We start from the raw sequence: 15,993 nt of genomic DNA, 5'->3' as shown, positions 1-15,993 counted from the left end.
ACGTACATTACCCAAAACCCCAAATACAAAGGTCAAAATCTCAAAGAGAAAATCGATAAACAAAACCTTAAATCTCATCGGGCACTCACAAAAAGGGTATAAAACATCTCCATAATTACCATAAAACTTTCACCAAAACTCATATGCGGTTACATCTTGTCACCCATAAAGATAAACTCTTTTTTCTTATTGGCATCACAAAACAAGGACACAAGCCCCCTTTAAATAAACTAAAATTAAAGTTCTAATCATACTAAAATATCCTTGAAAAAATCAAAGTTTAATTGAGAAAAGATAGCAGAGTTTAATTGGGAGAAGAATGCGAGGCACACTCCACAAATCTCCGCCTTGACTTGTATTTATCACGCCTCTTTTTCTATTCTCTGTCACAGGTTTAACTCAAATTTTTGGAGAATGTCAATCAAGTCTAAAACTGTCCTCCAACTTGGAAACTGAAAGACTCCTAGTCTTCAAATCAAAATTTTATAATGCAACAATGGCCAATAACGCCCAAACAGGATAGACTCTCTCCATCTGACTGTAACCCTCTGTAACCAACTTGCCTCAAACACTTTGCAAACCACTCGAGTCTTAAAGACCAAAAAAATGGATGAGATTCTTCTCTAAATTAGGCACATGCTTAATATCTAAAATGACTCCACCTTCAATTGGATTGTGTGGAGAGTAACGAATCAGCAACCTTGTCCTCTACCAAATCAGCTACTTCCGTATTTATTCAAAACTGCAAGAAATTGAAATTTGTGATCCATTGAAGTTCTCAATATCCAAAATTATTGTTGTGTCATTGAACGAGTCGATCTATGAAAGTTGAATCTAGCTTTGATACTAGTTTGTTGGGGATCAGCCCATATAAACAACGAGATAATAAAAGTGGAGAAAAATGAACACATATATTTTACGTAGAAAACCCTCAAAGAAAGAAAAATCACAGACAAATGAGATTTCGACTTTTCATTAAATGAGTAAACAAATTAGAGTACAATATGGAGAAAATTAACTTAAATGTACTAAATGTACATTGCCCAAAACCCCTAATACAAAGCTCAATATCTCAAAGAGCAAACCGATAAACAAAACCCTAAATCTTATAGGGCACTCACAAAAATAGTTGTAACACCCCAAACCCGGCCTGGATGTTATGACCGGATCTGATGCGCCACATTGATGCGTTCAAAACACTTAGTTTGGAAAAGCTGAGTTGGTTTTGTAAAGACACTTTTAAAAGTAAGTTAAAGTGAATGGAAGTCTGCGCACTGTAAGAAAACCGGGAAGAAGAGGAGGTGAGTCCGTTGATTGCTTAAGTACCAAGCTCTCTTGGATCCAATCCTAGACATGCACACCGCCATTGCCACACTCTAACATCTCGTATAATTTTGAGAAAACCGTTTGATTATGACCACTTAAGAAAATGATTAAGGTTGCAAATCGTTTGCTTAAAAATATTTATTTTCTTGGGAAAACATTTACTTTATGGAAACTTTGCGGCGTCATCGTGATCTTTTTAAAACAAGTAGATTTTATAAAACGAACCCTAGTGCTAGCCAGTTTAATAATCCCCAAAATATAAGTAATTAAAAGAGCGACCTTATTACAACTTTAAGCATAATAAAATAATCCAAAATAAATGCTAAACTTATTTAAAATCGGCAATCAATCTTCATGGCCACTCTGAATCCCTTGACTCCAAGTCCTCCAATTCTAGGGCTCACTGCAAGGATGGAAGAGGAAGGGGTGAGTTTGGGAAAACTCGGTGTATCTGAAACCCATCCAAAGCCCAATTCACTCGAGCCCATTGGGCCTAAGCCCTATTCAGATAACAAGATACAGTGGCGAAGCCCTTTCCGAATCTGATAGCAAGGCCTTAGCCCTTTTTACATAACAGTGTGGCCCATAGGCCCGATTCGATAACATGTGTAACAACAGTAATAATGAATGCAAGCCCATCCGGGAGACTACTCAACCCACCAACCGCTACACCGCCTGCACCAACCCTACACACCATGTGGGAATATCTCAACCCACCCAATTTACACACACAGTTGCGACAGCAACACTCAAATTCAGTCGATTGAGGCAAAGCCTCCAAGACGTGGATGAACCACTTTCAATACTTCCTCCATTAATACCCCAATCCCATGCAACAGATATTAATAAATGCATATCATGCAAAATACGTAGTAATCAATCAAGCAGTTCACCAATTTAAAACCCTAGGGGTATATCGGTAATTTTGCTCTTTAGGGGTAATTTGGTAATTTTGCTCTTAGGGTAATTTCGTGATCTACGCCTCGCACAAGCTAATTCAGTAATTTTTATCGGTTTTATGCAATTTGATTCCACCATCTACCTAATGAGCTAATTTGCCCATCTCTTACCCATATTGGTCCGTAAGCCCATTGGGCCCGATTTGACCCATCGAGCCCCTTTTTCCGAAATACGCTAAAACGCCACGCTGAACGTGCTTACCACCTTGCGGTGCCAGATCTAACAATTACTCTATGCCTTGAGAGCATTCGCACACTCACATGACCATGAAATGCGAATTTGGCATTTGGCTTTCTTGAATTGAACTAAGAAAGGGTGTTGGTACACACGATTTGCGACGATCGCTTCGAGATCCCATTCGATGTCCTACAATTTATTAGCACAGTTCTTATTTACAAACCATAATCACTAAACCCCCAAAACTTACTTATCCATGATCGAACCATATCCCTAAAAAAGCATTCGAAACCTTACCTTTTTGCCAAAATCGATAGCTAGCTCCGAATCTGATTGCTTCAATGAACCACGCCTTTAATTCAACGCTTAAGAAGACTCTAGTCACTGAAAGAAAACATCAGTTACAATCCCTTAAGGCCATATGCCCAAATCTACAGCCTCCCTAGATTTTAGGGATTTGGCTTTTCAAGTTGTAAAATAAGACTAGATCTGAAGTGATGAGCACTTACCACTTGTTCCTCTTTGATTTCTACGTAGATCTGATGCAGATTTATCCTCTAAACGATGGTAGAACTCGAATCTAGAAGATCTGAAGTTTCGGCTATAAGTCCCTAAATCTATGGTATTTCGCTTTTTAGGTGATGAAGAAGATGATGGTTTGAGGCGTAACGTTGTCGACGGATATTAAGGGTTTAGAGAAGATGAATGTTGATCACAAGGAACAAAAATATGAAGGATTTGGCTTTGGAGAAATCGACACAAGTAGTGAGTTTTCGTGATTTGACCTTTTAATGGCGATTGGTGATGAAGGTTTAATAGAAGATGGGATCGACAAAGAAGGTGAATAAGATGGTCGAGAAGGTTTGGCTAGAAGGAGAAGCATAAAGGAAGAGAAAACATGGAGGAAAGAGAAGAAGAAAATTCGGCACAATGAGAAATAGACTTGTGTTTTCGGCTTTGTGAGAATTCGAGAAAAGATGAAAGAAAGCTTTGGTGGCTAACCCTAATTCTCCAAGATAGAAAAGAAAAGAACCTAACCCTAATATTAAATTAGAGCAATCGGCCCATCTCTAAGGCCCTTGTCGAAATTTACTTGTGTGATCACATGCCTAGTACATGCCTAAAATTAAAAGAAAAACAATATGCCTACCTTACAACTTGAACCTGGACCTCCAATTCCTTCCCAGCGCCACTTTTTAGAAACTTAGTGGCGTCACCTTGCCACTTTACCAAGGCCTTATTTGTGTCATAACTTACGCAGTTCTTCTTAAAAGCCCACTTAACCAAATCTCCTATTCACTTAAAAATCCCACCTTGATATTTTACCGTGTTTAGCTTAGTCTTGGGCCTTCTAAAGGTCTACTAACACATTTAAACATAATTCCAATATTTAGAACATGAAAATTTCAAGATTTACTAAAATCACAAAACCCAAAAAAATCCGAAAATCGTATGTTACAACTAATATTTTTTTCCTTTCCAATAATAATAATAATTTTATAAATATATCTAATAATAAAATTTCAAATATCAATAACAAGATAAATAATAATAATTTTCATAAAATTTTCAAACATACATACAATAATATTTTTCTAATAATAATAATTTTATGTCATAATACTAATTAAAATTTCATAAAAATATAAAATATCCGTAATAATAAATACAGTAAAAATTTTCTAGTGGTAATTTAATAAAATAAATTTTTTTCCGAAACGATAATATTTAAAACTTCCTAATTATTCGGGTTTTCTTTTATTCAATCCTGGACTCAAAACCCAACTCTTCTAGGCCCCAAATTGAGGATGTTACAACTCTAACCTCCTTAAAAAAATTTCGTCCTCGAAATTTCAAACTATCAACTAACCGTATTACTCAAGTCAAACCACTATGCTTTCACTGTGCACTCTGATTAAAAATAATTCTTAGTACGACCCAGAACATCTAATTACCGAAATAAAGAAACGTTTATCAGGCACGCATACAACTCGTAACATATATTTAAATAAAATAAACTTGGCAATCCCGAGCTCGATGCTCCTTGGACCCACATCTAAGACATGCTCCTGTCTTCCTATGGCATTTACCCGAATGACGTCCGTTGCAGTCTTTGCAGATTGGATAGTTTGGTCGTGCCTTAACATGTTTTCTGAAGCGAGGCTTGGTTTTTCGAGAACTAGAATCCTTCCTTTTCTTACACTCCAAGCACCCCGCTTGAAGCGCTCCCTAACTTCCTTAATTTTTGTATCCAATACTTCCTCTACCACTTTCCTTACTAACTCGGCGGTGCCTTAGTACCAAGCTCGAGTTACCGCTACGAAGTTGGCGGACTTTTCTTATCCTCGAATCCATATCAATACTCTACATTACCGGTACACATATCAATTAACTACAAAGATCTCAAAAATTTTACTATTTATTCACATGTCTTATGCAGAGATAGTATTTTCAAGTTTCTATTTTCACGTAATCATAGCCTAGCTACGATCTCGGTATTCTAGAGTTTTAGGGTTGCCCTAGTTATAATGTCATGATATGGTCTCAGTTCTATCTACAATAATATCTTAATACAAATGTAATATGAGGAACGAAATACTTACGGACTTGGTGCCGGGATTCACGTGCCACTTCTGATCGATCCATAAAACCCATGTTCTTGTTTCTTGAAAAAAAGATTTGATTTGAAAACACTTTTATTTTAAAACTATTGATTTAACCCCGTTTAACAAATAGAAAAACTTGAACATTTTGAAAAACTTACCATTTCCAAAATACCCTTTTAGGCCCAAGTTTTTGAAAAGATTTTGGACCCGATCCACAGTACCGAGTTGTTGCAACCTAGGCTCGATACCACTAAATGTAACACCCCAAACCCGGCACTGGATGTTATGACCGGATCGATCGCCACATTGATGCGTTCAAAACACTTAGTTTGGAAAAGTGAGTTGGTTTTGTAAAGACACTTTTAAAAGTAAGTTAAAGTGAATGGAAGCCGCGCACGGTAGGAAAACCAGAAGAAGAGGAGGTGAGTCCGTCGGACTGCTAAGTACCAAGCTCTCTTGGATCCAATCCTAGACATGCACACCGCCATTGCCACACTCTAACATCTCGTATAATTTTGAGAAAACCGTTTGATTATGACCACTTAAGAAAATGATTAAGGTTGCAAATCGTTTGCTTAAAATATTTATTTTCTTGGGAAAACATTTACTTTATGGAAACTTTATGCGTCATCGTGATCTTTTTAAAACAAGTAGATTTTATAAAACGAACCCTAGTGCTAGCCAGTTTAATAATCCCCAAAATATAAGTAATTAAAAAGAGCGACCTTATTACAACTTTAAGCATAATAAAATAATCCAAAATAAATGCTAAACTTATTTAAAATCGGCAATCAATCTTCATGGCCACTCTGAATCCCCTTGACTTCAAGTCCTCCAATTCTAGGGCTCACCGCAAGGATGGAAGAGGAAGGGGTGAGTTTGGGAAAACTCATGTATCTGAAACCCATCCAAAGCCCAATTCAGCTCGAGCCCATTGGGCCTAAGCCCTATTCAGATAACAAGATACAGAGGCGAAGCCCTTTCCGAATCTGATAGCAAGGCCTTAGCCCTTTTTACATAACAATGTGGCCCATAGGCCCGATTCAATAACATGTGTAACAACAAGTAATAATGAATGCAAGCCCATCCGGGAGACTACTCAACCCACCAACCGCTACACCGCCTGCACCAACCCTACACACCATGTGGGAATATCTCAACCCACCCACCCTACACACACACAGTTAAAGAACGCTCAAATTTCAGTCGATTGAGGCAAAGCCTCCAAGATCGTGGATGAACCACTTTCAAGATACTTCCTCCATTAATACCCCAATCCCATGCAGCAGATATTAATAAATGCATATCATGCAAAATACGGTAGTAATCAATCAAGCGGTTCACCAATTTAAAACCCTAGGGGTATATCGGTAATTTTGCTCTTTAGGGTAATTTGGTAATTTTGCTCTTAGGGGTAATTTCGTGATCTACGCTCTCGCACAAGCTAATTCAGTAATTTTATCGGTTTTATGCAATTTGATTCCACCATCTACCTAATGAGCTAATTTGCCCATCTCTTACCCATATTGGTCCGTAAGCCCATTGGGCCCGATTTGACCCATCGAGCCCCTTTTTCGAAATACGCTAAAACGTCACGTGAACGTGCTTACCACCTTGCGGTGCGGATCTAACAATTACTCTATGCCTTGAGAGCATTCGCACACTCACATGACCATGAAATGCCGGAATTTGGCATTTCGCTTTTCTTAATTGAACTAAGAAAGGGTGTTGACACACACGATTTGCGACGATCGCTTCGAGATCCCTTCGATGTCCTACAATTTATTAGCACAGTTCTTATTTACAAACCATAATCACTAAACCCTCAAAACTTACTTATCCATGATCGAACCATATCCCTAAAAAAGCCTTCGAAACCTTACCTTTTTGCCAAAATCGATAGCTAGCTCCGAATCTGATTGCTTCAATGAACCACGCCTTTAATTCAACGCTTAAGAAGACTCTAGTCACTGAAAGAAAACATCGTTACAATCCCTTAAGGCCATATGCCCAAATCTCTGACCTCCCTAGATTTTAGGGATTTCGCTTTTCGAAGTTGTAAAATAAGACTAGATCTGAAGTGATGAGCACTTACCACTTGTTCCTCTTTGATTTCTACGTAGATCTGATGCAGATTTATCCTCTAAACGATGGTAGAACTCGAATCTAGAAGATCTGAAGTTTCGGCTATAAGTCCCTAAATCTATGGTATTTCGGCTTTTTAGGTGATGAAGAAGATGATGGTTTGAGGCGTAACGTTGCCGACAGATATTAAGGGTTTAGAGAAGATGAATGTTGATCACAAGGAACAAAAATACTGAAGGATTTGGCTTTGGAGAAATCGACACAAGTAGTGAGTTTTCAGGATTTCGGCCTTTTAATGGCGATTGGTGATGAAGGTTTAATGGAAGATGGGATCGACAAAGAAGGTGAATAAGATGGTCGAAGGTTTTGGCTAGAAGGAGAAGCATAAAGGAAGAGAAAACATGGAGGAAAGAGAAGAAGAAAATTCGCACAATGAGAAATAGACTTGTGTTTTCGGCTTTTGTGAGAATTGAGAAAAGATGAAAGAAAGCTTTGGTGGCTAACCCTAATTCTCCAAGATAGAAAATAAAAGAACCTAACCCTAATATTAAATTAGAGCAATCGGCCCATCTCTAAGGCCCTTGTCGAAATTTACTTGTGTGATCACATGCCTAGTACATGCCTAAAAATTAAAAGAAAAACAATATGCCTACCTTACAACTTGAACCTGGACCTCCAATTCCTTCCCAGCGCCACTTTTTAGAAACTTAGTGGCGTCACCTTGCCACTTTACCAAGGCCTTATTTGTGTCATAACTTACGCAGTTCTTCTTAAAAGCCCACTTAACCAAATCTCCTATTCACTTAAAAATCCCACCTTGATATTTTACCGTGTTTAGCTTAGTCTTGGGCCTTCTAAAGGTCTACTAACACATTTAAACATAATTCCAATATTTAGAACATGAAAATTTCAAGATTTACTAAAATCACAAAAACCAAAAAAATCCCAAAAATCGTATGCTACAACTAATATTTTTTTCGTTTCCAATAATAATAATAATTTTATAAATATATCTAATAATAAAATTTCAAATATCAATAATACAAGTAAATAATAATAATTTTCATAAAATTTTCAAACATACATACGATAATATTTTTCTAATAATAATAATTTTATGTCATAATACTAATTAAAATTTCATAAAAATATAAAATATCCGTAATAATAAATACAGTAAAAATTTTCTAGTGGTAATTTAATAAAATAAATTTTTTTTCTAAACGATAATATTTAAAACTTCCTAATTATTCGGTTTTCTTCTATTCGAATCCCAGACTCAAAACCCAACTCTTCTAGGCCCCAAATTCAGGATGTTACAATAGTATAAAATACTCTCCACAATTACCACGAAGCTCTCACCAAAACTCATATGCTGCTACATCTTGTAGCCCCCAAAGAAAAATCATTTTTCTGATTGGCATCACAAAACAAAGGAACAAGACCCCTTTAAATAAGTTAAGATTATAGTTCTAATCATACTAAAATATCTCTGAAATAATTAAAGTACAACTAAAAAAAGATAGTAAAGTTTAATTGGGAGAAAAATACGAGGCACACTCCACTTATAAATCTATTTTTTATATTACATATATAAATCTTTTACTTATATTTTACATTTAAAAAAATATTTAATAATTATTTCTAGCAATAAGATAAAAATAATCAAACGGGCAGAAAGAAGCTTGAATCTAGGACTTCTAAAATAGGGGATTAACACTTAACCATCAAGCCTAAGGCTATTTTTAGTTTAATCATTTCAATTAACACCTTTTATTCCGGGGCATGACAAGTAAATTTTAAAATATTAAAAATATCAAACCACTATTATATTTAAAATGTATGCATTTAGTTATTATATGTTAATCCAAATAACTTAATTAACTTTGAACAAATAAAAATATGAGCTTAAACTATATAAGTTATAAAACTCCTTTAAAATATTACAAAGACTTAATTTATGTTTTGGCCTTTAAAGTATACAAGTGTTTCCACTTTGGTAAATAAATTTTTTTATGTCTCAATTTAGTACCTAAAGTATGCCCTCGTTATATTTTTTTTGTCCATAATTTAATAGACATTAAAAAAATTTCTTGTAGCCAATTACAAAGCGCCACGTGATGTTTTTATGTAAAAAACAAACATTATCTTTTATTAAATGTATATACACATTAAAAATATAAAAACATGAAAATAACTATATAAAAATTTAGAATATATATAATCTAGAAAAAACATATAAGTTATAAAAATTATAAAAATAAAATTTATAAAAATAAGATAATTGAAAAGAAATTAGTTGAAATTAATAATATTATCTAAAAATGTAAAAAATTTAAAAGAAATTAAAAAGGTTAAAAACAATTTTTATATAATCCTAAAATTATAAAAAGTAATTAAATTTCAAGTTTTTTTGCAGTTACTTGAAATATAAATGACTTTTTATTTTTATAAATTTTAATTTTATATATCATTTTGAATTTTAAAAATAATAATTATATATTTTAGAATTTTTAAAAATTATTTTAGAATTTTTTATATATTATATATGATTTTTATATTTTAATCACTATAATATATATAATATTAAAAAAAGAAAAAGAAAAATACATGGCGTGGTCTAATAGCACAAGTGACTGGTCATGTTCGGTCAACATTGATCAACAACAGTCAACACTGATCAATGGTTAGTCATAGTGAAAAGTGTTTTTAATATTTAATTAGAACATGTCACGTGCCCTTTTTTAGTATTATATATATTATATTGATTAAAATGTAAAAAATCATATATAATATATAAGATTTTAAAATAATTAAAAATAATTTTTATACAATTCTAAAATATATCATTATAAAATTTTAAAAATCAAAATAATATATAAAATTGAAAAATATTATAAAATTAAAAATTATTTAAATTTCAAGTAACTGACAAAAAAACTTGAAATTTAAACCTTTTAGAATTTTAGAATTATATGTTTTAAAATTTTATAAAAATATTTTTAAACTTTAAAAATTACAATACAATTTTTTTACAATTTTAATAATATTATTAATTTCAACTAAGTTCTTTTCAATTATAGTATTTTTGAAAATTTTATTTTTAATTTTTATAATTTATATGTTTTTTCTAAATTTATTTTATATTTAATAAAAATATTTAATTTTTAATATAAATATGCCACGTGGTTTTTGTGATTGGTTATAAGAATTTATTTTACATTTGTCAAAAAAATTGGACTACAGGGCATACTTTTAATACTAAATTAGAAAATTAAATATACTTTAAAACTCAAATTAAAATAAAATAAAAATTTAGATACCAAAAGAAAAATAGAAACTAAATCATGAATTAAACCTATTATAAAACATAAGAAATTTTAATGACATTTCTTTTGACTAAAGCACATTTAGGTTGGGGAGAAAATTATAAAGCAGAAGATTCATACTTATTTTATGTATATATATATATATATATAAGCCTTTAACGCACTTTAGTTCTAAAAGTATTTGGGAGGTCAGGTGGGTATATTATAAAAATTAAAACGAATTATTTCTTTTATTATTAAAAACAACTAAATAAATTTAAATTATAATAAAATTAATATTTATCATATAAAATATCTTGAAAATTATATTTTTATCAATTCCAAATAAAAAAATTTTATTTATAAAATCACAAAAATTAAAATATATTTTAAATAATAAAAGTTAATTGTATTTAATTTTAATTAATCTATTTAAAAATAAAATACAAATTTAACCATGTGGTGCAATAATTTCAAAAGACTGTAAGCTATCTTCCACTTTCCTTGTGATTCCCAACAAGTGTTTGGGTCATTTAATAATAGAATACTAACTAAATCACGTCCTACAATTTTCAAATACATTCACCCTCATTAACTTTAACCAAATAAAATAAAGAAAGTGGAGGGTGCAATAATTTCAAAGACTGAGTTGTTTTCCACTTGTGTTTTCCCATCAATGCTAGCTCTCCAACAGCCGTTTGGGGTCCATCTCCATTTCTTTCCCTGAATTTCCCGTTTGCTTGTTCATCTCTCTCTTTGATTTCTTTGTCGTAATTCCGCCATGTCTGTCATTGGAGAGGCTGCTCTTTCTGCGTTTTTGGAGCTGTTGTCTGGCAAGTTCGTTGACTCTCTACTCAACTTTGTGGCCAATCACAGGCAAGTCCACCAGCAACTCAAGCAGTGGCAATCCATATTACCTGAGATCAAAGCAGTGTTGAACCATGCAGAGGAGAAGCAGATCAAGGACGAGGGTGTGAAGATTTGGTTGGACGATCTCCAAGACTTAGCTTACGATGTGGATGACATCCTGGACGAGTTCGCTTACCAACAGTTACGTCTCAAGCTCCAAAAAACTCAAGCTCAAGCCAGCACTAGTAAGGTACAGAAACTCATTCCTACCTGCTGTACTGGTGCTAATTTCTCTCCAACCTCTTTTATGTTCAATACTAAGATGATTTCAAAGATAAAAGATATCACTGATAAACTGAATAGTTTGAACACTCGAAGAAGTAGTTTGGGGTTGAGTGAGATCATGTCTCAAGGCGCAACTGCCAAGGGAAAGAAACCCAGGCTGCAACCGACTTCCTTGATGGATGGAACTGTGGAGTATGTTGGTAGAGCCAATGAGAAGCAAGAAATGCTTGAGTTGCTCAAAAGTAACAACTCCGATGGAGTTTGTGTCCTTTCCATCGTTGGCATGGGAGGGATGGGGAAAACAACTCTTGCTCAGCTTGTTTACAATGATACCAGCATTAAGGAGTGTTTTGATCACAAGGCCTGGGTATGTGTTTCTGATGACTTTGATGCAGTTAACATAACAAAGACGATTTTAAAGTCCATCGATGCTGGCTCGCATGATGACAATGACTTGGAACTTACTTCAAGTCAAGTTGAAGGAGAAATTATCCGGTAAAAGGTTCTTGCTTGTTTTAGATGACATCTGGAACGAAAGTTACACTGATTGGACCATCTTACGAGCTCCATTTGGAGCAGGAACCAAGATTATTGTAACAACTCGACTCGAAAAGGTTTCATCTAACGTGGATTCGGTGAAAGCTTTTAAATTGGATAAACTTTCACATCATGATTGTTTATCCATATTTGCTCAGCATGCTTTGAAAGCAAGAAACTTTGATGGGCATCTCCGATTTAAAGAACTTGGTGAGAACATAGTGAGAAGGTGCAACGGCTTACCTTTGGCAGCAAAAGCTATTGGAAGCTTATTACGCACAGTTAAGGATGATAGTGAATGGGAAAAAGTATATGAGAGCGAGATATGGGACCTACCAGAAGATCCATGTGGCTTAATTCCAGCTTTGCGATTAAGCTACCATTATCTTCCTCCGCATCTGAAACGATGTTTTGCATACTGCTCTATATTTCCTAAAGATTATGAATTTGAAGAAGAAGAGATAATCTTGTTATGGAGAGCAGAAGGTTTCCTGCAAGCAAAAGCTAAATGTCAAGCCAAAGGACTTGGAAACCAATATTTTCAAGATTTGGTGTCAAGGTCATTTTTCCAAATATCTAGTAAAGATAAATCTTGTTTCATGATGCATGATCTTATGAATGATTTAGCTCAATTAGTTGCAGGAGAAATATGTTGCAAACTGGAGGAAGATAAGCAACCAAAGTTTTCGCATCGCTCTCGTTATTCGTCTTATGTTTTCAATGGTCGGTGTCATAGTGTAAAGAAGTTTGAAGCATTTTACGGAATGACTTTTTTACGTACTTTCCTACCCTTAATACCTCCTCAAATACATATGGCGTTCGGTTTAACTAATGTTGTCTTGGACGATTTGTTGCCAAGACTTAGGTACTTAAGGGTTCTTTCTTTGTGTGGGTATGTGATCTATGATTTGCCCGACTTTTTTGAAAATTTAAAACATCTACGATACTTAAATTTGTCCAGAACTCCAATCACATGTTTACCTGATTCTTTGTGTACTCTTTATCATTTGGAGACTTTACTATTAAGAAATTGTTCAGAGCTCAATAATTTACCCTCTAAGATCGGAAACCTTGTCAACTTGCATTTTCTTGATATTAGAGGTGCGGATTCAATGGAAAAGATGCCCTCCGGATTGGATCAGCTAATCAAGCTTCAAACGTTATCTGATTTTGTTGTAGGGGAAGGTGATGGACATCTTATTAGAGAATTGAAAAATTTGTCGAACCTTAGAGGTAATTTTCGTCTTTCTGGGTTGGAGAATGTTAATGGTCAAGATGCGAGGGAAGCTAAATTAAATGAGAAGCTAGGGATTGATGTGTTAGAACTACGATGGGGTACATACTTGAAGAATAATACAAGGAAAAAAGAAGTTGAAGAGCGGGTGTTGGAATTTCTTTGTCCTCAGAAAAAGCTTAAGCAACTCATCATTGCGAATTACGGTGGTGCAAAATTCTCGACTTGGATAGGAAATCCTTCCTTCCAGAATTTGTCGTCTCTGAAGCTTCGCAATTGTAAAAATTGCAAATCACTACCATCAGTTGGAAGGTTGCCATTGTTAAAAGATCTTTCAATTTTTGGTTTCGATCAGGTACAAAAGATTGGTGTTGAGTTCTTTGGAGAAAATGAATTGAACCCATTTGCATCACTTGAGATTCTGTCTTTTGTGAGTCTTCCAAACTGGAAGGAGTGGGACAGTTGTGAAGGAGACGAGAAGGTTTTGAAATTTCCCAACCTTCGTAAGCTTTCAATCAATGCCTGTCCTCAATTGTTGGGAAGGTTGCCTACCCATGTTTCCTCCTTGCAGATACTTGAAATTGATGGGTGTAGAAGTTTGGTAGTTTCAATATCAAGTTTCCCAACACTGTGTGAATTAAGTATACGAGGGTGTGCAGAAGTGGTGGATGATCGCTCTTCTCCTGCAAATGAGGTTTCCTCTTTGCAAACTTTGTCTCTTTCTAACATTTCAAAGTTTAATATTCCAGCAGATCGGATAATGCTGAGGTTTGGAAACTCAGAACATTTTCGAATTGTTGGTTGGGAGGAGTTGGCATCTTTATCACAACATGGGTTAAGTTTAGTTGGACATCGTTTCATTACGATTGAGTATTGTCCTCAATTGCACTCTTTGGAAACTGAGGAAGCCAAATTGCAACCTGACAAGATTTCACGTGTTGAATCTCTGGTGATAGGTGGCTGTGATAGGCTCAATAGACTGCCAAAATTCTTACATGAACTCACATTCCTTACAGTGATGAAAATTTATCATTGTCTAGGCTTGGTTTCTTTTGCAGGGAATAACTTACCTCCGAATTTAAAAAAGCTGCACATTTTAGGATGTACGAATTTGGAGTATTTGGTTGATGAAATAGAAGATAATAAGAGTATGAGTAGTACCCTCTGTCTTCTTGAGGACTTGAAAATAGAATGGTGTGAATCTCTATTGTCTTTGTCATTGAAGGGGCACAAAAATATTTGCAATCAGCTTCAATGTCTCCAAATTACCCACTGCTTAAAGCTGAGTTGCCTATTTTCAAACATCATGTTACCCATAACGCTTAAACATTTGAAAATTGATGGATGTCCAGAGTTGGAATACATTGCCGAAGAGTTTGAGGAAACCGCTTGTCTTGAATCTATTCGAATTGAGAGTTCTGGAATTAAATCTCTACCACGAAGACTAGACAAGCTCTTTCATCTCCAGGAGATTCGATTGAGGAAGTGTTCAAATTTGGTTTCTTTTGAAGAAAGTGAGTTGCTTAGCATCAACGTCAGAGCTTTCTCAGTTGATGGTTGTGGAAATGTTGGAGCCCTTCCTAAGTGCATGGTCAGCATCACCTCCCTTCGACATTTACGTGTGTTCGACTGTTCGGCTGACATATCATTTCCATCGGAGGGTTTCCCTGCCAATCTCACATCACTTGCAATCTCAAATGCACCCAAAATTTATAGGTCACTTGTGGAATGGGGATTAAATAGACTCACCTCTCTTCAACACCTTGTCATCGGAGGTGGAGGATGCTCAAACGTGGTGTCTTTCCCAGAAGAAGGGATTGGAATGATGCTGCCTCCTTCTCTCACCTTTATCCGCCTTTCAGATTTTGAGAGTCTGGAATTCATGTTCTCCGGGGGCTTTCAAGACCTCGCCTCTCTTCAAGAATTGATGATCGATAATTGTCCCAAGCTAACATCTCTTCCGGAAAAAGACATGCTTCTCTGTCTTGATGTTTTACATATTTTCAATTGTCCATTGCTGAAAGAAGAGTGCTCAAGCGATAAAGGACGAGAGTGGTCAAAGATTTCCCACATACCTTGCGTTCGAATTGATGGTAAAGTTGTCATCCCGAGGCAATCAGATTGAAAGATAAGCCGCAAAATGTGTGATTGGTTTCTTCACAGGTACAAAAAACCATATCAAACATTTCAGAGCTTTTCAGTTTGATACATCTAACTTTCCTTAGGAACAAGATAATAATAGCAATTATTTTATTAAGCAATTTGCAGGCATTGAAAGCTAAGTAGGTGTGGAAGTGGGGTTTGAGAAAGATGGTTTGAAGGAGACGTAAAACATATTCAACAGATCAGCTTTAGCTTATTTGATACGATATAGGGAGCAGTTAGTTATTTCCATCATTTTGCAGTACTCTTTCTTATATGTTTCTGTATATGTTGCTTACCAATTATACCATAGTCGATGACATGTCATTGGCATATCGTGATTGAGTGTCCCTTTGCAAAATTACCTCACTTCAATCGTAGGAATTTGTCACTTAAGTGTCCCTTAAGCTAGTAAAAGGGTGGGTGGGTGGGTGGGTGGGTGGGTGGGTGGTGTTTTAGTATTTTCAGAGAGCTCAAGTGATGA

The 15,993-nt window shown here is 34.9% G+C and overlaps 1 protein-coding gene across 1 annotated transcript; it reads left to right on the top strand.

Moving 5' to 3' along the window:
• The first annotated feature begins 10,998 nt into the window (after window positions 1-10,998).
• On the top strand, window positions 10,999-15,749 carry LOC108484580 (putative disease resistance protein RGA1). The gene is given in 3 exon segments (XM_053028484.1): window positions 10,999-12,053; window positions 12,055-15,530; window positions 15,636-15,749. Coding segments are annotated over 2 exon segments (4,248 nt in total). The 5' UTR covers window positions 10,999-11,243; the 3' UTR covers window positions 15,493-15,530; window positions 15,636-15,749.
• Window positions 15,750-15,993: the final 244 nt, after the last annotated feature.

The sequence above is a fragment of the Gossypium arboreum genome, chromosome 5 (assembly GCF_025698485.1).
Source record: "Gossypium arboreum isolate Shixiya-1 chromosome 5, ASM2569848v2, whole genome shotgun sequence".
Classification (NCBI taxonomy): domain Eukaryota; kingdom Viridiplantae; phylum Streptophyta; class Magnoliopsida; order Malvales; family Malvaceae; genus Gossypium; species Gossypium arboreum.
This window is presented reverse-complemented; position numbering and strand designations above follow the sequence as displayed.